This window comes from Ambystoma mexicanum, chromosome 1p (assembly GCF_040938575.1).
Source record: "Ambystoma mexicanum isolate Mex_15411 chromosome 1p, UKY_AmexF1_1, whole genome shotgun sequence".
Lineage (NCBI taxonomy): Eukaryota > Metazoa > Chordata > Amphibia > Caudata > Ambystomatidae > Ambystoma > Ambystoma mexicanum.
The window spans coordinates 36783398-36806712 of record NC_090921.1 but is presented as its reverse complement, the minus strand read 5'-3'; the positions used below and the strand labels follow the sequence as shown (position 1 = coordinate 36806712).

Here is a 23315-nt window from a genome sequence, read left to right as displayed (position 1 = left end):
TCTTATCCTACATTCTCATGTAACATTTTTATGTTACCCTCACTACTTTGAATGGCTGGTGGCAGTGGTATACCTTTTCCTACCATTGTGCTTTTCTACTGCAGGCTGAACCCTCAGCTGCAGTACAGAACCCATGGGTGACCATATTGTCAAAATGGCCCAGTCTTCTTTTTTCGCCATTTACTGTTTGTGAGGCCTTTCTTGGATTTTACTCTGTATGTTGAGAGATTTGAGCCCCTTGTTTGTCTTGCCTTTGGCGGGCTTGAGCCTTGAAGCCTGCCTCTGGCCCTGGTGTGTCTGGAAGGACCGGGTGTTAGAGGAGGGTCCTGAAATGTCCCTGCCCTTTGTCTCTAGGAATACCTGACTACAACTAGTCTTGATTGGCTGGCTGGCTGGCCTTTCATGACAGCCATTCTCCTGTGTGATTGACAGCCTAGGCTGTGCATAAATGGAAGAAACCTGCTTAAAAGGCAAAGGTTTTGGGACTACAGGCAGAGTCAACCACTGGGAGACTCCCCCAAAGAAACCGTTAACGAAGCCCGCTGCAAACTACTGGACCTTTGAATTGCCCAGTGAAGCCGTGATGCTGTGCTGAACAACTTTTTCACCTCGACAGAGAAGCTCCCAACGACTTCTCCCCTTGAATTAATGGGACCAACTAACCCAGAGACAAACTCCACTGGACCAACATCCCCGACTCGCTGTGTCTCTCCATTGCATTGGAAGCTCAATGCCAGGGGTAGAGTGTCCATAGTCGAATGCAACATCTGCCGTGGAACGAATCCAGCTAAGAAGCTCCAGAAGTCTCCCCAGGACCCCCCAGAAGCATAGACCTCCAGATCCAGAATCCCCTCACCAGAGTGCAGGACCGAGGAAGCAAAAAGTCCAACCGGTATCCATGATCTGCATCAGTGCTGTTTGCTAAGCGCTGAAACCACAAAGTGCCGCTGAACCAAAAAGACTGTAGCTGCTGACGACCTCCCAAGTACCGCCGCAGGAGCCCTCCCGACGTCCTCCCTCCTGTCCCCACGACTGAGGCTCAAGAACAAGAGTGGGCACCACTGTAGCAAGACAAAATCCAGCTGGACCACTCTTCTTCAAACCAGAGGTACTTCCCTCATCACCCTTTAAGAACGCTCTTCTCAGTTGGAAATTGCATTGGCTCACCTTTTAGAGTCGATTCCAACTCTCTTCTCACAGGCTTAACAGCTTGTGACCCTACACATGATTTTTCTAAAGACTAACTTTGTGCAAGACTGTTTCTTATCTAAGAAGTGCATCAGATCCATAGACTGGTTCCCAATTGACTTTGGCTGTCCTGACTCCTTGAAGACTCTTCTAGCCCATTGACTTTGATACTGTGTGTCCCTCATAGGTGGTAGCTTGTTGTATACTGTTACTTCAGGGAAAGGCTTATCTAGATTTCATTGGAATATTTAGTGGTCTTCGTATATACTGAGAAACTGTCTAACATTTTTTCCTTCCCTTTACTTTTTATAGTTATAATGCGCACCTGGAGACCCGGAGGCCTAATGGCGCAACAAACATACATAAATGAATGTATATGTGCGGTACACACATACAGAAGATCAGCTAAGCTTAGGGGGGCGTGTTGAGCATTTAAACAACAGTGTTTTAGTTTTGTTTTGTTTTTTTAACATAGCTACTGAGCTCAGTTCTCTGAGATTTGGGGGAATCGCATCCCAGGCCCTGGGAGCAGCACATTTAGAAGTCTGAGGGAGGGTGCATTTCAAGTTGGGGGGAGATCATATTGGAACGAAGATTCCTTATATGGGGTTTATTATCAATGCATGTTTATGTTTATTTAGTTTATATAGCGCTTTAATCCAAAGCGCTTTACAATATAACAAGATACAATAATGGAAGAAGCAAGTTAACAAACATGAGACAAACCAGCGAAACAATATGTAGAATAGTTTCCGGAGGTGAGGGAAAGGTGAGAAGGAAGGGAGAGGGGGTAGTAAAGGGAAGAGGAACAAAATTCAAGTATGTGTTATAAGGTCACGTGAATGTGAGGAAGGTATGGCGGCAGGGGAGAAGTGGAGGAGAGAAGATAGGAGGCCAACGGGTGGGGGGGGGGGTGGGAGTGAAGAAGGGCTTTCAATGAGGTGCAGAAGGAGGTGTATGTGGGGATGGAGTGGATAGAGAGAGGTAAGGAGTTCCAGTGTAGGGGGGCCAAGAGCTGAAAGGAAGGGAAGCGAGAAGCAGGACAAGGAGACGGGGTACAGTGAGTAAAAAGAGGTCAGCAGAGCGGAGAGAACGAGAGGGAGTGTAAAAAGAGAGGAGAGAAGAGAGATAGGAGGAAGCAAGGTCATGGAGAGATTTGAAGACCAAACCGAGGAATTGAAATTTAAGCTGTATCTTCCAGATACAAAAGGACCATGATCATTCATGCATTTGTAGTAGATCACTGGGATGCAGAATTCTATCAGAGCATCGATGGGAAGCCAGTATAAGCCTTGTTTGGCATTTGAGACATGATATCTTCTGCCGAGACCAGTAATTACCCTAATGGCACTGTTCTGTATGGTTTGTAGTCTAGAACATCCTGATTTGTTAAGTCCTAGTAGCAGGTAACTACAACAAACAATTTTGGATCAGCAGATGATAGCTCTGCTCTGCCGACGATCTGCTCTGCCGACGATCTCGCAGTTGGAGATGAAAGGGGGAAGCTGTGCCAGCAGCTTAATGTAGTAGGCTTTTGAGGAAACCGGACTACTCACTTGGGCATGCATGTTCAAATTTAGGTCTAGCAAGAGCCCCATCGTTTTGACTTTATTCATGGTTTCAATTTCAAGGGCTGCTAATATAACGGCCTTATAGTCAGGACCCAGTTTGGATACTCTCTTTTCAGTACCTATCACCAAATAACAAGGGGGGTTCTGGGACTCCCTCTGGCAGACATTAGCCTGGTTATGAGAGACTTACCCAGATTCTTTAGCTCACCATCTTTCACAGAGGAGAAATATCCAACACATATCAGTCTTTGTCCTGCGCGGGGGGGGGGGGCAGTCCCTAGGGCAGTCCAGCACTTAAATGCTAGGCAATTCTCCTCTGAACAAGATTACCAACAGCAACCCCAGACACATGTTTCGGTCTGGTCAGTGAGATGGAGCTGTGCCCCTCTAATAATGAGCAAGGGGTCCATGTCTGGATTTCACCCTAAATTACTGGGGTAATCCAGACGTGGAACCCTTGCTCACTGTTCTTAGAGAGGCACAGCTCCACCTAACTGACAAGGCCAAACCTGCCGAAACACGTGTCTGGGGTTGCTGTTGGTACTCTTGTTCAGAAGAGAATTGACAGGCATGTCGGTGCTGGACTGCCCTTGGGCAGGACAGACTCATATGTAGTGGAAATTTCTCTTCTGTGAAAGGATGGTGAGATAAAGACTCTGGTTGAGACTCTAACCTGGGATATAGGCCGGTAGTAGAGAAGCTCCCAGAACCCACCCTCCCCCTTGTTTTTGCAGTACCTATCACCATCCATTCCGTTTTCTCTTTATTTAGCACCAGGTCATTCTCAACCATCCATACTTGAATCAGGTCATATATTCTGTTAATATTCCTGGCATCTGCCTCATAATTGCCAGACAGTGGATGTTGGACACCTTGCTGCTCCAGGAGATTGAAGAGGGGGACTGAGAAAATGTTGTGAAGTGCAGGAGACAGATAAGTCCCCTGGGGGACCCCATAAAGCAAGGGTGCGGAAGTGCCTCTGCTATATCACTGCATACTCTACAGCATCTGTTCAAGAAGGATTCAATCCAATCTGCAGCCTGATCTGGAAAAGCGGCCACCTCCCCAAGTCTAGGGACCAAGAGAGACTGATCGAGCAAGTCAAAGGCTGCAAATAGATTCAGCACCATAAGCCTAGCAGTTTTACCCTTATCCATAGTTTTCAGTAACCTGGATTTCAAAATCGATAATAGTGCCATCTTCTTGTCTGAAGCCTGACTGCCATTTATTTAGGAGTGTGCGATTAAGATATTCTAAAGTTGTATATAGGCAACGCAGTCCAAGATCTTTAAAAAGGAAGGGGGTGTGGGTAATCAGTCTATAATTGGCCTGCGTCAGCGAGCACAGTCCTGTTTTTTTATTTCTTTTAAAAGAGGGCTAATCCAAGCGTACTTCAGAATATCGGGTACATGACTTTCTTTAAAAGGAGGCGTTAACAAATGTACGCAGTGCCCAAATCAAAGTAGGTGCACAGGCTTGAATAGTGATTGCGGGGCAAGCGTCCCCTTTGCAGCTTGTAGGTTTAGGATTGGCTAAAATCACAGCCAGTTTGTTTAAAGATAAATGTGAACTTGTGCTCAGCGTGGGGGATTGTTTGGAGTGTTTAGTGTATACGAGTATCTTGGTTCAGGTGAATGGACTTTTCCCTAGGATGGAAGTGCACATTCAGCGTCTTTGGTGAGAATAGTGGAGTTCTTAGTGCAGGGATTTTCCAGTTCCTTAAGAATCTTGAATAATTCTTTAGATTAATTTTGTGGTTTAGCAATTTGACGATCGTATTTCGCTTATTTTACTGCCATGCCTAAGAATTTATATTTCTGGGAGGTGGCGTTATAATAATTTTTATCACCCAGGTCTTTTGAAGTTTTCCAGGCATAGAAGCATTTATTTTCATGGCTTTTCAATATATATTTGTAGGCCAGGGGAGAACCAATGAGAACACATATCATCAGGGATAGACCTGGTTCTCAGGGGTGCTAGAGTGTTCATGGCTTCCCGCATGGTGGATTGGAAGACACTAGCAATGTCATCCGCAGACTCCAGCTAATTGATCACCGACACCAGGGATGATGTCCATGTTCCCATGGCTACTGGTGTCAATTTCTCAGTATTCCTGGAGGTTATGGAAACTTTGTAATTCGACTCACTAAAACATTCCTTTCACAAACTAGTGTGAAGTGAATGAGGGGGTGATCCAACCAGGGGAATGGGGATACACAGACATCTGATGCGCTAGTATTATGTGCAGCTACCCAGTCCAAGGTATTCCCTTTTTCCTGAGTTGGTACCTTGCTTAAATGGAGAAAGCCCAGGTTTTCAAGAGAGGCTTCCAAAGTACTGGCTGGGGGGGGGGGGGGGGGGATCATTGATATCGCCCAGCCAAAGGTTAAAAATCACCATGAACCACTGCCTTAGTATTAGGTTTAAGAGTAGATAGAAGAATATATACATTTTCAGGGAACTCGACAATGGAACAGGTGGTCGATAGACAACGTCTACATTCACTGTGGTTTCGGCGTCAGTCCTAATTTAAGTAGGAGTCATTCATATCCCTCAATGTCTGGAGCATCTGCCTTCCAGATATCCAGCCTTGATTTATAAATACAGGCAACCTCCCTTCTACTCTGTCTTGGCGTAACATGTTATAGTCTGACGGAAGTGCCAATGAGATGGTAGGGCCTGCGGCACTATGCAGCCATTCGCTCAGGGAACAAAGATCCACATCGTGATCTACAATATGTGATACTACATCTGGAGCATGCTTCATTAACGACCTGGTATTGAGCAGGACTGTTTTCAAGTGATGAATGTGGAGCTTTTTACTAAGCAGTTTCACGATACCTTCCAAGTTTTCCCCTGGGGGTTGTTCTGCAGGCCTAACTTCAGTACCCCCTGTATATGAGGTGATGTTCAAGCCCAATGGCTGTATCTTTAAGTTTCTGATCTATGTTAGCAATGTAAAAACAACAGAAAAGATAGATACTAGTACATATTGTGGCCACAGACCCTCGTCCTTTTCTTCCCGCAGCGTCCCAGATGGCAACGCAGACGCGCCGGTGCTGATGAAGAGAACTACAGCAATTAAGGGATTTGTAGTTCACTAGGTATGCAGCCAAGTAAAGCGGCCAGGAGGCTAAAAGTACATAATCTAAATGCGAATTAAAATACAGTCACAATAAATAATGTCCAAGTAGGAGGAACCCACTGAGGGCAAAATGTAGTGCAATAATTATAAAAAGGAGTATGAAAGACCCCTCTTAAAGTGAAGGACAATTCTTAAAACATAATTCATGCACACAATGTCTATATGATTTGCATGAGCACTACCACTTGGACATGTATGTGCTCATATTATTCATTACTTGTAACTATGCAAGCCTTGTATCTTCTTAGTGCAGCGCCCTGTTAAAAATAAACAAACAATACAACACTCCCCCAACCTTTCCTTTCTGCAACCTCAGAATCTACCAGCGAGATATATAACAAGTCACCCATATCTGAAATCCTTGCACTCTCCAAGACAATAAAGGAAGTATTTTCTGTACCCCTAGAGTTTTGGCACGTTTCCCAGCCACCCTCCTCATTTCCAGCATGCCCCCATTTGCTGTAAAACCCACCCCGCCGCCAAGAGAACTAATGGCAGCACCGGGTGTGTCAGAAGGGGGGCTAAAGCATCAAGTAAACCGCAGGGAGGGGCAACGACCCCAATTTCTGCCTGTGTTTCAAAGGGGAAGGAGGGTCCTATCCCTAAAGAAGTATTTGGGAATTTCTGAACCCTCCTACCCTTTTCCCATCCTCTGTCTAAGCGGCTGAGTCGACCGTTAAATGACCTTCCTGCCCATTCCACGCAACTCTCCCCCCCCCACTACAGTTGATGCAGTCCTACAACCACCCCTGAAAGGCCAACTTCACTGCACACCTGAGCACAAATTTCCACCACACTTACTTAATTCACACCACCCCGCGCTGCTGGAGAAGCAGAGGTGGATGTGTCCTTAGTACAGGGTAGTAATAACACATTGATATTTTATTTCTATCGCGCTCGTACACAAGTGCTTCAGAGCGCGACAAGGCAAGGGAGGGGAGGGGAACAGGGGAGAACAAAACAGCGATCTTACTAGGCCTAGTGACATGGAGAACGCGCAAGTGCACGGAAGGGGAGAGAAGTTAAAAAAGTGAAGCAGAGGAGAAACAGATAAATAAATAATAAAAGGCAACAAACCGTGGTAGTGCAGCCGGCAATTTGCAAGTGCTAGGTTTAAGGCAGCAGACAGGGTAGGTCTGATAAGTGCAGGAAGAAAAGGTGGGTATATAGTTACAGATACAGACCCCAGTGCAAGGGGTGGGCCGGAGGCAGTGCGGGGAGGGTGAGCAGGTACCTGGGACCGGAGGACAAAGGGTGGCCTGGTGCACGGTGCCAAGAGAACAGATCAGCAGGGAAGAGGGGGAGCGAAGGCAGAAGAAAAGAGGAAGGTGTTGAGGTGCTTCCGGAACCAGAGATGTTCTCCTCAATTTTTAGAGTGGCAGGGAGGCTGTTCCAGAGGGAGGCCACAGCCGAAGATCTACCCCCAGCGCGTTTCTTTGAAGCGAAGAGTTCGAGAAGGGAGGTATTTGCGGAGGGATAGCTGAAGGTATTTTGGACTCCGGCCCTAGAAAGCCTTGTGGACAATGCAGAGTTTTGAATTTAATCATTGCATCCACTGGGAGCCAATGGAGAGATTTCAGAGCTGGAGAGATACAATCCCAGGGCTTGAGGCCAAGGACGAGTCTCGCAGTCCTGTTCTGGATTAGTTGCAGAGGGCAGAGAGTAGAGGCAGGTAGATTTAGAAAGAGGCTGTTACAATAGTCCAGGCTAGAGAGAACCAGAGCTTGGGATACTAGGAGCTTCTGGGGGAAGGAGAGGAAAGGCAGAGTACCTCTGAGGAAGTGCAGTAGGAAATTTGACTTTTTAGAGACCTCAGATGTGGGCGGAGAAGGAAAGAGTGGAGTCAAAGATGACCCTGAGGTTCTTAGCCTCGCAGGTGGGGGGTAGGAGGAGGGCCAAGGGAGGCCGGCCAGAGAGTGAGGGGAAAGGATGGTGAAGATGTGCCGATGAGGAGGATCTCGGTCTTGCTGGCATTCAGACAAAGATCATTGGCGGCACACCAATCTTGAATGGCAGTTAGGCAATCAGAGATGAGAGAGGGAGAGGAGGTGGCAAGAGGGCAGCCTGAAAATGAGTTGTGTCGTCAGCGTAGCACTGGAAATTTGAGCAGAAAGTGGTAATGCAGTGGGCGAGAGTTGCCAGGTATTGGTTGAAAAGCCAGGGCGAGAGGTTAGACCCCTGGGGAACACCACAGGTAGAGAGGAAGCTAGATGAAAGGAAGGACCCAAGTTGGACCTGGGAGAGTCGATCTGAGAGGAAAGAGGTCAGCCAGAGCCTGATCATTGATACCCAGGTTTTCACAGAGACGTTTAAGCAGGATGGTATGGTTGACCGTGTCGAAGGCAGGAGAGAGATCAAGGAGGATGAGGACAGAGGGAATGTTAGAGTCAAGGTTGTAGAGCAGAGCTACACGGATGTTCAGGAGAACAGTTTCATTGCTTCTGGCAGCTCTGAAGCCAAACTGGTGGTCATGGAGACAGCCAACAGAATTGGAATGAAGGTTAAGCTGAGAGGTGGCCAACTTTTCCAGGAGTCTGCCCAGAAAGGGAGTAATGGAAATTGGGCGATAGTTAGCTGGACAAGAAGGATCAGCTGTGGGTTTCTTGAGAAGAGGATGCACAAAGGAGTGCTTCAGAGGGGAGGGGGAAGGACCCCAAGGAAAAGGAGTGGTTGCAAAAAATCAGCAAGGGCCGGAGCAAGGGTGTCAATGTGGTCCTTGATGGTTTTAGAGGAACAGGGATGAACCCGTTTTGACAAGGCTTTCATAGATCGGACTTGTCTAGCGACCTTGTCAGGGGAGAAAAGAGGAAAGGACAAGAAGGATGGTGGGGGGGTGGCTAAAGGAGGGTCAGCAAGCACAGATGGAGAGGGGAGAGGAAGGGAGTGGGTGGACAGGATGTCCTGTTTTTTTTTTAATGAGGTGAGAGGCAAGGGCATTGCAAAGAGCCTGGGAGGCAACAGGAGGGGTAGAAACTGCAGCAGAGTTGGCCAGCTCCTTGCAGATTTTAAAGAGTTCGGCCGAGTTGTTAGATGCTGCAGAGACACAAGCTTGAATGTGGACTCTCTTCTTGGTGAGGACAGAGTCGGTATTGCCTTTGTAGCAGGCGGCAGGCCAGTTTGTCAGAGGATGAAAAGGAAGTCCTCCATTTCCTCTCAGCCGCCCTACACTTATGTTTAAGTGTAGTTAGTTCAGAGTCATTCCAGGAATTGCACTTGGCTTTGGACTTCAAACGAATCCTCATGACAGGGGCAAGAGCATCAAGCGTATCAGAAAATGAAGAGTAGAGCAGAGACAGGGCTGTATCAGGATGAGAGACAGCCAAAGATGGAGGGGGGTGGGGAGAAAGTGGCGGCAAAAGCCTCAACTGACACGCTTCATGGGCCGGATGTCCGAGAAGGTAGGTGGCAGTGTTGGGGTAGGCTTGGCTTGGGAGGGGAGGGTGGGGTTTAGTAGAGAGTGAGAGATGAGAGGAGAGGAGGGAGTGATCGCTCCAGGAGAGAGTAGTGGTCAGAGGGATGGAGAGGGAGAGGTCAGAGGGGATCAAGACATGTGTGTGCCCTGTGTGTGCCCTGCAGAGTGAGTCGGGCCAGAGGAGAGGATGGACAGGGAGAGGGTGTCACAGAGGTCACGGAAGAGTACAGAGGAGGAGCAAGGTGAGTCTAAATGTATATTGAGGTCACCGAGAAGGAGGAGTTGAGTGGTAGAAGCCAGGAGGGAGAAGGAGAGGTCTGACCACCAAGAGAGAAATTAGGCGATTTGAACAGGAGGCCGGTAGATGGTAACCACATTAAGATAATGGGTAGGCGAGAGGGAAAGCCTACAGACAAGGCATTCAAAAGAGAAGTAGGTCTGAGTGGGAATGATTGAGGCAGGAATCAACTCAGGAAAGATCAGGGCTAACCTCACCCCCACCAGACCGGGAGGATCTGGGTGCTGAGTGGATCTTGTCTATCCAACAGCAGAAACCAAAGTAATTAGGAGACAACAAACCAGCAGATGTCCAAGGGGGAACAGTCACCGGCTGAGGCTTGGTCGCTTACTTCTCGCTTGTCCTCACAGGGATCGGGTTGTGCCGAAAGAATGCCCGAAAAACACTGCTTCAGTATAGGCCACAATCCTCCAGCACAACACACCTCTGCAACCCACAGCTGGCCACTCAAGTGCTATGCTTCGCGTGGGACTGCGTTTTAAAGAAAAGCTTCCTGGGCCAGTCTCAAGGTCTGCCTCGCCGGTAAAAAGTGAAGAGTTACCCCAGGTAAAACGCTGGGAACGTACAATGTAGAAGATGGATCAGAGCAGACCACTTCCGCACATGGTATTGCAGTAGATCTGTAGATGTACAGACAGGCAGGAACTGTCGATTGCTACTTTGGGTTAACATCTTCATTATGTAAGAGGAAAAAAAAAAAAAGACCAAGCAGAGAGGATGGCATAGCAGGCAGCAAACCGGGCAAACTAGGCGGAATATTTTAGTTTGCAGACATCTCACTTTCAGGGTAGCTGGTATAAAGCAACATGGTGATTGCATATCAAGGAGTTTGGGATCAGCTCATGGGTCGAGCACCAGTTGCACAGATGCTTTCAAAAGCGATCACTGGTCAGTATGATTCACCTTCCCCTACAAAATGAAATGTATACGATACAGATTAGATGCACCATCCTAAACTTTACTGAAATGCATTGAGACAATGCAATGCATTACTGTAATTATGCATTATGTAACAACTTCAATGTTTAGGAATGGAAGGACTGATCACACACACTGGTCTTTGCCCAAAATATTAGTTTAATAAAATTATCATCCTCTATACTTCTGGTTTGAAAAAGCTTGCACTGCCATGCAGGCCTTTGGCACTTCTAGGAGTGGAGGAGAGGTTTACTGCTGCACTCTCCCCTCTCCCAGCTAGCCCCTCTGAACTTGCAGCAGAGAGTGGAGAGAGCCCTGAGGGCAAGCGAGGAATGTTGGGTGAGCTGTGCTTTTGTTCCACAGGGATATCGACATTGCCAACTGCTACACAATTGTCTATTTAGCAAACCAACACAATTACATTCCAAATTGCTATGTGACACAGCTTATTTTTTTGCCTAGGTACCCTCTTTAAGGACACAACGGGCAGCATTTAAAGCTTTTTTGGAACGCTGGTCCCGGGGCCGCAGTAGAAGCTTGTGACGGGCTCTAGACCTGTAGAATTGGCAGGTGCCCCTCCCTGGGATCTGCCGTTCGTTCAGCACATGCTACAGGTGGCCCCCTTTAAACCAAAATATGGATTTAAGATTGTTGACCCTCAGAACCAACTTTCTGATTGTTTTACTTCGAACAGAAGACTGGGAGAAAATGTCCCCTCCTTTTACATAGACCCACATTTCTGAAAGTGGGTGAGGGGGTCAGTAATTTTGAGGTGTGAACCAGTCATCATACCTAAAACACAGCAGTCACTGCCTCTGCGGGCATTAGCCGGCGCAGGTATTAAATATGTAGTCACTTACACCAGAGCAGGGTCTGTGCAGCAGCAGCACAGCAGTTACTGACTCTGCAAGCATTAGCAAGCGCAGGCATCATTATATATGTGTTCACTGGCACCAGAGCAGGGTCTGCGCAGCAGCAGCACAGTTACTGACTCTGCGAGCATTAGCAAGCACAGGCATCATTATATATGTAGTCACTGACACCAGAGCAGTGTCTGTGCAGCAGCTGCACAGCAGTCACTGCATCTGCAAACATTAGCCTGCGCAGGTATTATAATTTTTTTTGTATTTGTATTGCGCTCTGAACCCTGAAGTAACTGGGCGCTGGAAAACTTAGGGGTTACATACATAGAAAAAATAACAACAGTTAACAAGACCAATGGTTAGTTAGGTCTGATGTCAAAAAACTTTTACAGATAAGCGCAGGAGAGTTAGCCAAACATAAGATGAAGTCTAGGGGCAGCAACAGAGAGGCTGAGGATAGCGGTCTCATTGGAGCGGGCTGTTGCTCAGCCAGCTTTTTATTCCCGATTTGAAAATTGGGAAGGATGGCTCTCGTCTGAAGGAGCGCGGTATATAGAGTTCCATCGCTTGGCTGCTTGGACTGGGAAGTTGGCTCCTCCCGCAGTTTTTACATTGAACCTCGGTACTGCAAGGCAATGAAAAAGGGCAGATCTGGTGGGACGAGATGTTTGGTACTGGCTGAATTTATCTAACAGATATTTGGGGGCAGTGTTGGAGAGGCATTTATGTGCGATTGCCAGGGTGTGAAGAGTAATTCTATCACGTACTGACAGCCAGTTGGCACCCCAAATTGAGGTTGAAATGTGGCTGGATCTAGGAAGGTTGAGCGCTGCTCTCAATGAGTTATTTCATAGGACCAGTAGCCGATTTAGATTTAGTTCAGAGGATCCTAGGAAAAGCGTGTTACAATAATCAATTTTTGACAATGCTAGGGCTCTGGCTAGCGTTAAGCAGCTACTAGTAGACAGATCGGATTTACAACTGTAAATTAGCTTGTTGGTATCGGCTGTGGAAGACGCCACAAAGCTGACTTGTTTCTTTAGGGACAGTGTTGAATCGAGGTATACCCCCTAGGTTTTTTATTTCCTTGGCGACTGATCACGTTTCCGTCAATGTTGAAGGATGCATACCTCTGGTCTATATTCAGGCTTGCCAGAGTGCCGACAATCAGGAGCTCGGTCTTATTGTTAAGTCAAACTGTTAGTGGCCATCCATGCCTGGATTTCTAAGTAGATTTCATTGATTAGTTTAGAGTCCTCATCGTAGCGGCCAGTGAGCGGGATGAGAGCCTGGATGTCATCTGCATAATTGGTATAGATGACACCCAGGTTGTCCAAGCGAACGAAGAGAAGCTTTGTGAATATATTATATAGCATGGGTGACACGCAAGATCCTCGAGGGGCTCCACAGTGCATAGGGCTCGGGTCTGGTGGTGCGATTAGAAAGAAAGGAATTGATCCAGGTAGATGCATTGGTGGAGAAGGCTGCTGCTGTGGTAAGATGTCGAGTTAGGATTTGATGGTCGACTAGGTCGACGCCGCAGTCAGGTCTAAGAGCAGTAGGTTTGGCAGGTTACCTTTGTCCTTCACCTCGTCCATCTGGATTTTCAAATCCAGGAGAGCCGTCTGCGTTCCATGTCACGGCCTGAAGCCAGATTGTCTAAGATCTAATAGGTTGTTTTCATTGAAGTGCTTCTGGATTTGCAGATATGCAACTCTATCCAGAATTTTTAAGAGGAAGGGGACCGTAGTAATAGGCCTGTAATTTGTTGGAATGTTCGGGTCAAGGTTTTTTTTTTTTTTTTTTTTTTTTTTTTTAAAATAGGAGGCATGAACCGGGCCTCCTTGAGCTCGTTTGGAACGCGATTAGACTCATATCATAAGTTAATCAGTGTGGTAATGAAAGGGACCAGGTCTTTAGCTCCTTCCTTAATGATGGACAGATGTGATTCCAAGATGGCCGCTGCCTAGTGCAGATGTGCTCCTCTGAGCTCCATACGAGCGGGGAAACCCTAAAGGAGTCAGAAAGCTGTCCAAAGCTACAGAAAACATTGCTTTCCACAACTAAATCATCCGAAGGGAGTGAAACGTCACAGCAGATGAAGTTCCGATGGAAAATCAGACGAGGCTCCAGTTAGGGCGAACTCCGGAACGCAGAAAGGCGTAGCGCATCCCCGCCATTGGGGGGAGGAGTACGAGGAAGCCCATTCGGAAATCCCTTATGCTCCCAGGTGTGGAGTGTGACAGCCCCCTTTTGCAAATCGCCTCAAAGCAGTCTCTGGGGCCAGCGGATCACGAAGGAATCCCAGCATTCCCGCGTCTAGATACAGACGGGAGGTATAGTGAACGGCGGATCACCAATGGCCTGGCCCGGTGGAGGACAGGTGCGTTGAGACCTTGGTGGAGTACAGCACCACTATCACAGTGAGATGTGTGGCCCTTAAAGACTTTCCCGAACTGTATTACCAGGAGCAGCAACATAATCTGAGAAACCTTGAAGCGACAACGGAGAGAGAGCGCGTCATTGGCAGCACCGGATAAAAATGTTTCCGATTTACTACCCCCATTCACCCAGCGGGGCGTGAAGAGACGGGAGGCGCATACATCCGGGCAAAGAAGAACCCCCCAATACAACAACACGACAGATTGAATCCACACTGGGGGGCTACGAGAGAGGGAGATCCAGAGGAAGGATTAAGCACCAGAATAGAACTGCGGTGGAAGCGCATACCAAGAGCAGTATAATGTTACCGCGCCTCAGGCGGCTGCAACGGCAGAAGGGGCCGGCGGAGTGAAGAGCGGGACCAGACAAAGCAACCGGGAGGTGCAAAGCGGCAGATAAGCCACAACTCTCGTCCACAGTGTTGGCCGATCGAGCAGGGCTGAGTGCACTGTGCGCTACCCAACGGCCCCCAAGGGACAACATATTCCCAACTTTGTGACGGAACACAAGATACAGGAAGTGCGCAGACCAGGCCCAACAGAAGCGCGGCACAATCCACAGCGGAGCCGACAAGGGGAGAAGCCAGACAGGCTTCCCGAACAGTAAACGGGAGAGAGGAAGAGAGTGGCGTAGAAACAGGCTATTGCGGGTCCCCCTGGAAGTGCTCCGAGGCTCCCAGTCGGCCTCACAGCTGAAATCGTTCACAGTACACAATAGGGGGTATTCGAAAACAGATTTAACCCCCACTGACACTCCTCCCAGCCTGCCCACCATAAGTGAATAAATACCCCATTGGGGGGGAAACTAAATTGGGGCCCCAACCTGCACAGTGTACCAACCTATAAGAGCTACTCCTGATACCAGCCAGACGCCCATAACAATTGGTGATCTCCATGCGGCAGACGCAAAGAACGAACCTGAGGTCTCAGAAGACCAAACAGTCTAGCATTAACAGCAGGCCTGCTGTAACCTTAAAAACACCCAGACGGACTGGCCAACCCTACTGCAGGGGAAGCAGGACGACGGTAGGTAGTAATTGGAGAATCTCCATACCCAGCTCTCTCACCCCACAGGGAGCTCTCACAAGGTCACACAGAAGAGGAGCACGTCCTGTAACAGGCGATTCCCCCCAAAAGACAATCCACCGCGGACAACACCAGGGTGGCGCAAGCCCAGCGGGAACTACATAAACATAGTAGTGAACTCAGGGTGCCCACCCAGGGACTAGACATCCAAGACTTCTGAGAGGTGACGAAAAACCCTGCACACATACGTGGAGCAATTAACAAAAACCAGACTCCACCGGAATGGGGTACCCACTACACCGCACCCCCACAACACTTGGACTGCGGTAATCAATCGGCAGAACCCTCAAACTCAACAAAGCCTGCGCTGCCAAGGCTCCCCCCCCTGCCTTGGGACAGACACAGATGCCAAGAACCAAGTCCAAAGACATCCAGTCTAGAGCTAAAAACACACAGTTGGAACACTGTTGGAGACTGTTTCGGACAAAGGAACCCCAGAGCGAGACAATAACGGAAGAGCACGACACCCAGAAGACCGCGGAAGCACCCACAAAGATGGCACTGAATAAAGAGAAACTCAAAAAGGTCTACAGGGAATGGAGAACAGTATAATGAAGTCCCTCCAGGACCAACTAGGGAAAATAAGGGAGGAACTATGCTCTTCCCTACAGGAAGTAAAAAAGGACATTACAGACCTAGGAGAGACAGTCAACAAGACAGAAGCAGGGCTTTCAGAAATCGCTGATGACTCAAAACAGACCAGCGTATTGCTGGAACAAATTGCTAGGGCGACACATAACCTGGAACTTCAAGCAGAGGATCTGGAAAACAGATCCCAAAGATTCAACATAAGAGTCAAGGGCTTGGCCGAGTCAATTGGCGACAAAGATCTGAAAGAGACAATGCAAACATGCTTCTGAAGCCTGCTAACGGGCACCCAACCGGAGGACATACTTATAGACAGAGTTGGCCCTCAAAAAAATAAAAGATCCGGGGCCAGAACTAGGGACGTCCTACTGGCAATGACCTCCTACACGTTGGAGGAAATCCTCCGTGCAGCAAGAAACCTACAACCGGTCACTATCAATGGGGCCCACGTCCTCCTGTTCCAGGATCTGGCCCTATCTACCCTACACAAAAGAAGACTAATGGCGCCGGTCACAAAAAGGCACTAAGAGCCAAGGGAATTACCTACAGATGGGCATACCCCTTCGGCTTGCAGTTCACCTGGGAGGGCAAACAACAGCGCATCACCACGTGCGAGGAAGGAATAACCCTCCTACGCCTGGAGGAAGAGGAATTGCACCCGGACCAAATCCTACTTGCAGCCTCAGAAGCAGAAGCGCCAGACAGTGGGAATGGTCATCTATCCCCACCAAGAAGCGTGGTATGGAGGGAAGGGCGAGAAGCCTCCAACCAAAATGACCACTGTCACCTGGAGGAACCAAGTCATAAATAATTAAGAAGCGCTGAAAGCGCCTCTGGGATGGAGGAAAGAACAAATACGTGAATCATGTTAGACGAAGGCACCAACCTCGGACAGAGGGAAGGGACAAACCATTTTGGAACCAATGCAGGACAGACAGGTCCTGGCGGAGTACAAGTTGGAGGAGAGGCGATACTCATCGCCCCAAAACGGGTGCAGAGAAAGTTGAGGAACTTTGATCTGAAGGGTACTAGGGGGGGTGAGTTACAAAGTTAATCAAGTTTGGGGAACGGCATGGACCAGTAAAGGCAAGGAGGAAAGGGAGAAACAATTGGAGGAAGCATACAAGAAGGCAAAGGATCACGAACACAAACTAGATTGAAGAACTGAACTTCGTTTCACTCCATGTACAAGGCCTAAATTCGTCAGTCAAACACCGATCTATCCTGACAAGACTTCTATATTTGCAGGCTTCAATCACTTTCCTGCAGGAAACACCTCCTCCCTGAGGATGAAGGAAGACTGAACCATAGAGCGTTCCCCCGTCAATACCTTGCCTCGGTAGGAGAAAGACCAAAGGGGTAGCCATACTAATCGGGGTCAAATTGATATTTAAAAAACAGGTGATACACAGGGACCCGAGAGGGAGATATCTAATACTTAAGGGGATACTACAGGAGCAACTATACACGCTAGTTTCAATTTACGCCCCGAATGAGCGACAGGACTTATTCCTGAGGGACATACTAAAAACTCTGGGGGCTGGTGTGAAGGCCCGATAGTAAGTGGTGCCGACTTTAACTGTGGCATGGATCCCACCTTGGATTAAAAAAAAAAAAAAAAAAAAAACTCTTCCACCCACATACGCAGATGCGAGAAATAGACAGGCGTTGGGCAAACTCTTCAGAGACCTGGGGGTGATTGAGACATGGAGGTTTTTCCACGGACAACAGAAAGAGTTCACCCATTACTCAGCGGTTCACAAGGGGTACTCGAGAATTGACATGGTGCTGGTCTCAGCCACCCTGATCCCGTGCATATAGGGGTCCAATATGTGACAGATCATGCCCCAGTCCTGGTACAAATGGAGATGGCCCAAAGCGTCCATAAGGGCCCTAAGCCCTGGAAGCTGAACAAGATGATTGTGAAGGACCTGGCCCTTAGGGTGCACATGGAGAAGACGATTCAGAACTACTTCCAAGAAAACGATAATGGGGAAACAAACTGGGGGGTAATTTGGGATGCCGGGAAAGCAGTGGTCCGGGGGAAGGAATTCATGTCACAAGCAACAGCATATATGAGGGAAAGAGGACTCATTAAAAAGAAAGCAAGAGCCCAGTTAGAATCACACTTAGCAGAACGCACAGCACAAGCATTACTGAACACTAAACCGACATACTATGTCCAGGGTAGCAAAGCGAACAAGTTTTTAGCAGCCAAACTCTGCAAAGAAAAATCCTGTAACTACATAGTTCAACTAAAAGACAAAAAGGGGGAGTTATGCGCTAGGGAGAAGGGGAAACTGGAGATAATGGAAAGATTCCACCAGGGACTTTTAGAATGTGAACATCTAAACCATCAGGCACAAAGAGATTATATGTCAAGGATCTCCCTTCCCCAGATTATAAAGGAAAATAACGCCCTGCAAGCCCCCATATCGGCACAAGAAATTAGTGATGCCATAACAGCATTGCCCCCTAACAAATCCCCGGGGCCGGATGGACTCGGATACTATAAAACGTTCCTTAACCAACTGCTGGGCCCTTTAACAAATCTATTCAATCACATAAGAAACAGCAGCACAGTCACACCCGATATGGGAGACTCCACCACAATCCTAATACTCAAACCGGGTAAAGACCCCACAGACCGCACCAGTTACCAGCCGATTTCCCAATACCGACGGCAAGCTTTATGCTAAAGTCCTCACAACTAGGCTCACAGGGGTTCTGCTCAAAATAATTCACACTGACCAAGCTGGATTCATAAAAGGGAGACGCACCCAAGACATCAGGCGGCCAGTGGATATATTAGATCTGGGAATCAGGACTGGACAAAGTTTCTCCATAACTGAAAGGAGAGCATTTGACAGTCTGGTCTGGACGTATCTGGAACTGGTACTACAGAAATTCTGCGACCCCAATTTCATCAGAATGGTCCTGGCGAACTTCCGCCTCCCGAGTACGACCTTTATGGTTAACGGGAATCCCACAGCAAAAATTAAAATATATAGGAGGAACAAGACAGGGCTGCTGACATGATTCTCTTGATATATTAGATAGGTATAAAATGGAAAATACACCTTAAAAAGGATACAGGTATAGTACCACCAAAAGGATACAATATGTGGCCTGCAGAAGTCTTCCTCCCAAACTTCACAGACGATTCCTAAGGGAAACACCCTTTTTATTGATTACACCCACTGCCCTATAATAAACACGGACAGAGCGAGGAATCAATTGAAAGGGCAAAAAGAAACAGAAAACGCCCTCCAATCTGTGCAAGAGAAACAACAAGGTAAGTATTTTATTCACTAAGGTTGTCCCTATTCTTCTAGCACTAGTTTCCCCCACTAACCTGTTAGGAGTCTTGATGCATCAAGGAAGAATCCTGTGTAATAATCCAATACAGGACTCCAAAGGAAAACAACAACAAGGAAAGGAAAGGTTAGTAGGAAGCTAACCCGAACGACACAAGGGTCGAACTAGGGTCGGGTAGGTGCACTCCGGAGAGCGTCCACGAGTTCTGTGCACAAATGATATTGTTCCATATAGCTGGTATCTTCAAGTGTCCAAAAAAACAAGAGATTCTTAATGGTATTTAGTACCCAATTTGCCCTTTAAAGTAGAGTGGATTTAATTGATCCTTGAAAACAAGAAATATCCTCACTTAGGACATGTAAACCAGAATAGACTTCATGCTAGTTCCATAAACAGTTCTACCCTCTGGGAAAGAAGGTAATAGTTCTTGCCCAACTCCGATAACTAAAGGTCACACTCAAGTCGTGTAGAAAACCATTATTGTTTACAGTATCCAGTAAATTGATGGCAGGGAAATAGCGAAGATTCACTACATGCAAAGTCACCTGAGTTGTGGTAGGGTAGGAAGCCTATCACCTTGGTCTGGAATCGCCTGCTTTCACTGAACGCCGAAGGACACGCCTTGTCTCCAAAAATGAAAGTGCCGGAAAATCCAGGAGAAGAAGTGTCTTGCGACGAACGCGCGTTGAACAAAATCAGGAATGCTCAGATGAAATGTCCGCCTTGTGAGCAGAAACGTGGAAAAGAACCGACTCGGGAATGCGAGTCTATATAGGTCCGCCGATGTTATAAATGACACGGACGAATTTGCTTGCAGTTCTTGAGAAAAATAACAGCGACTTCAGGAAAACAGAATCGTAACAATCAGAAGCAGCGTGCACTTTGAAGAAGGCACATAAATATGTCCGCATGATGACGTGCGTAATGTTAAGAAGTCACGTGATGTTTGATGCCGGAATACAGCGCCATTTTGACAGAAGAGCATTGGATAGTCTCCATCTGGTGTAGAACGGCTTGGCTGCCGTTCGGAAGGTGTATCGATTCCGAGTCAAAGGTGAGTGTGGTGCACGATGCACGACAGCTGCACACGCTTGCCCTTTTTCGCCATGTCAATGGAGCCCATATCCGAAATAATAAGGCAGGATCTTGAAATACGAGGGGTCAAATGTGGAGGGACTATACACAAAATAGAACTATATGCAGACAATATAATGCTGTTCCTTGGGAATCCTAAGAACACACTACCAAGAGCACTCAATAGCCTACAAGACTTTGCTAGGATATCAGGGATTACCATAAACTTCACTAAATCTAAGGCCCTGAATATCACAGAGAGGGAAGAGGAGATCGTAGCTCTGGGGTCAAGATACCGGCTAACCTGTGAAAGAGAATCAATAGAATACCTAGGGATCCAATTAACAAAGGGCTATAAAAACCTGTACGGAGCAAACACCTCTGCTGAGAGAACTGAGGGAGGACCTACATAGGTGGGACACCCAGGAACTATCCTGGTTCGCACGCATTGCGGCACTCAAAATGACCCTGTTGCCACGTCTGTAAGCTCGCATCCAATAGAGGTTCTCCTCCAAGATATGGAAAGCACTACAGAGCGACTGGACTTCCTTCATATGGCACAAAGGGAAAGCTAACAAGGCCACCGTGCCTGGGAGGCCTGTGGGTCTCTGATGTGTTGTGTCCTGGCCGCACAAATAGCACCAATGTTAACCTGGAAGAGGGATGACATGTCAAAGGGATGGGTGGGAATCGAGCAAGGAGTGACTACTATCCCCCTGAGGAAATTACACAGGTTGTGGGTGGGCGCCAGGGAAAAAGAATGTCACTTGTTGGAAGCAACCAAGACCCCACTGAAAGGCTGGGACCGAGCATTGAAAAAACGTATCATCCGGGGTTGGGTCCTTTACCCCAATGGCGCACAAACAAAACTTTACACTGGGCAAACAGCCTAGTTTCTGGAAGAATTGGGACAGGAACAAATATTATATTTGAAGGACTTCTTTCAGGGGGGAAAGCCATTAAAGTTCAAAGAATGTAAACAGAAAATTGGCGTAGGGGAAAGAGACAGATACATGTACATTCCGATCCAACACTGGATAACACATAAGGAAATCAAGAAAGCAGCTACTAGGGCACCGGTGGGCCTGGAACTAACGCTACACGAAGGGGGTGAGGCAAGGGCTGTCTCCAAAATATATAAGCTACTGGACAGAGCACAAGAAAATGACAACTTCCCATATATGGACAACTGGGGGCAAGAGATATAGGCATCCCCATCACTGAGGAGTGGCCCCAAATATGGAGAAGAGCACAGAAATCCTCCAAATGCACAGCCATTAGAGAGACTGCACACAAGATTTGTTTTAGGTGGTATCTGACCCCCCATAGGCTGCACAAAATGAACCCTAATTACAGGCCTACGTGCTGGAGAAACTGCAGAGGCAAAGGAGACCTATAGCACATGTGGTGGTCTTGTCCTAAGGCAGCCCTGTATTGGAAGGAAGTCCCGGGCATATAAAGGAAATCACAGGGAAACAACTGCCAGCGTCGCCTAAAGTTATACTCTTGGGTACAGTGGTCAAGGACATTTATGCGGCAACAATGCAACACATCACCCACCTGTTAATGGCAGCAAGGCTGGAAAAGCCCAGAAGGCCCAATAACAGCATGTTGGTGCGTGAATATTTGGAACGTAATGGCCATGGAGAAGGTGGGGGCCCTGAGGGACAGCAAGTATCTGAAGTTCTGGCAATTTGGGATCCCTTCTTCGACTTTGTCAGAGAAGCACACTTTTTTAGGCCAAACTTGTCGAGTTATCCAAAACTGAGCACCGACAAAACAAAGAACAGGAGCCTTGATCCAATGCAGAAGTTAACTAAACAGAAGACAAGAATCTCATCGGAGGGCAGAAGGACTGGTCCACACCACAAGGGAACCAGGAGGTGGGGAAGGGGAAGGATTAACAGTTGTAGTTAAAGTTAGTCCAATGCTCAAAATTTGCAACCAATAATTATAAAGCTGAATGTTAATATATGGCCACAACTAATGATATGTGTTAAAATTATTTAAATCTCTGGCCAATACAGTATCTGAATATGACTGCATTTGAATAAATAAAGTTTGTTTAAATAAAAATAAAAAAAAGGACAGATGTGGGCAGATGTCTCCTTGACTGTGAGATATATTTTGTCACTTGCAGCAGAGCAGGGTCTGTGTAGCCGCTGCATAGCAGTCACTGCGTCTGCGAGCATTAGCCGGTGCAGGTATAATTATATATGTAGTCACGTGCACCAGAGCAGGGACTGTGCAGCAGCTGCACAGCAGTCGCTGCGTCTGTGAGCATTAGCCTGTGCACGCTATATGTAGTCACTTGCACCAGAGCAGGGTCTGTGCAGCAGCTGCATTCCAGGGCGTGAACTGCACTGTACATGCTAAGGAGCAGCTCCTGTGTCTTTGTCTACAGGCTGCCGCCCTCATGTCTATAGGTTGCCCTGTGTCTGCAGGCTGCCCTCCCCATGCCCCAGTGTCTGCAAGAGGCCCCCCAGTGTCTGCAGGCGGCTGCCCCCTTCCCCTGTGTCTGCAGGCGGCTGCCCCCCTGCTCCTGTGTCTGCAGGCTGCCCCCCTAATGTCTACAAGCTACTGCCCCCCCCCCCATGTCCACAGGGTGCTGACCCGTGTCCACAGGCTTCTCCCTCCCACGTCTACAGGCTACTGCCCCGTGTCCACACACAGGCTACTGCCACCCTCTCCCCCCACACTGTCTGCAGCCCCTCATGTCCACAGGCTGCTGCCCCCCCATGTCCACAGGCTGCTGGAGCCACTGCGGGTCATTCCAAGGCAGTTGTTTAGAAAGTCAGGGGCTTGCAATGTCTACTGTCAGCAGGTGAGAAGTTATGCGAGTAGAACTCCAGGTGCGTTGGCAGAGGCTGCAGGCGCGTTGCTCTTACCGACATCACAGCGCGGGGGTGAGACGGGTCTAGGAGAAGGGGCGCGAAGAGAAACGCACCTAAACTTCCCCGGTAGCAGGAGCGGGGCCGCCGCACTCACCTGCCGCCGCCAGTGCCTGGAACCAGGAAGTGAGCGCTGCTTAAAATGGGGGCCTCATGGAGCTTTCATTATCAATAAGAACCTTAAAGTCCCTGCGAGACCAGACAGCCTGGTGTGTATGTTTAAATGTTTGCCGACACTTCTGAAATGCCTTACAGTGTCATGACGTGTCCACGCAGTTCTGAGAAGTCTCGTGACCTATACGTGGGACGTCGTCTACGTGACATGGACGTGATTCACGGAGGAAGGAGCACGTCATGCCGTGTGCGGCAAATGTTATTAAGGCGCTTATACGGCGCTGCCCGACGCCTGTTATTATTGGTCCTCATCTACACAGCCTTTACTCTAATGCGCGTTCCCAGCCTGTTATTATTGGTCCTCATCTACACATCTACACAGCCTTTACTCTAATGCGCGTTCCCAGC

The 23315-nt window shown here is 48.0% G+C and overlaps 1 protein-coding gene across 5 annotated transcripts in view; it reads right to left on the bottom strand.

Moving 5' to 3' along the window:
- Positions 1 to 22998, bottom strand: part of LOC138565399 (zinc finger protein 665-like) — a 112214-nt gene extending 89216 nt beyond the window's left edge. Inside the window, exon 1 of one of the 5 annotated variants that reach the window (XM_069642976.1) lies at positions 22891 to 22998. Coding sequence is in view for 1 of the 5 variants with exons in the window: in XM_069642975.1 (XP_069499076.1) it covers positions 22791 to 22796 (6 nt within the window). In the remaining 4 variants the exon portion in view is untranslated. Of the gene's footprint in view, positions 1 to 22790 lie in introns of all 5 variants that reach the window. The other 4 variants (XM_069642980.1, XM_069642977.1, XM_069642975.1 and 1 more) reach the window with 4 other exon arrangements.
- Positions 22999 to 23315: the final 317 nt, after the last annotated feature.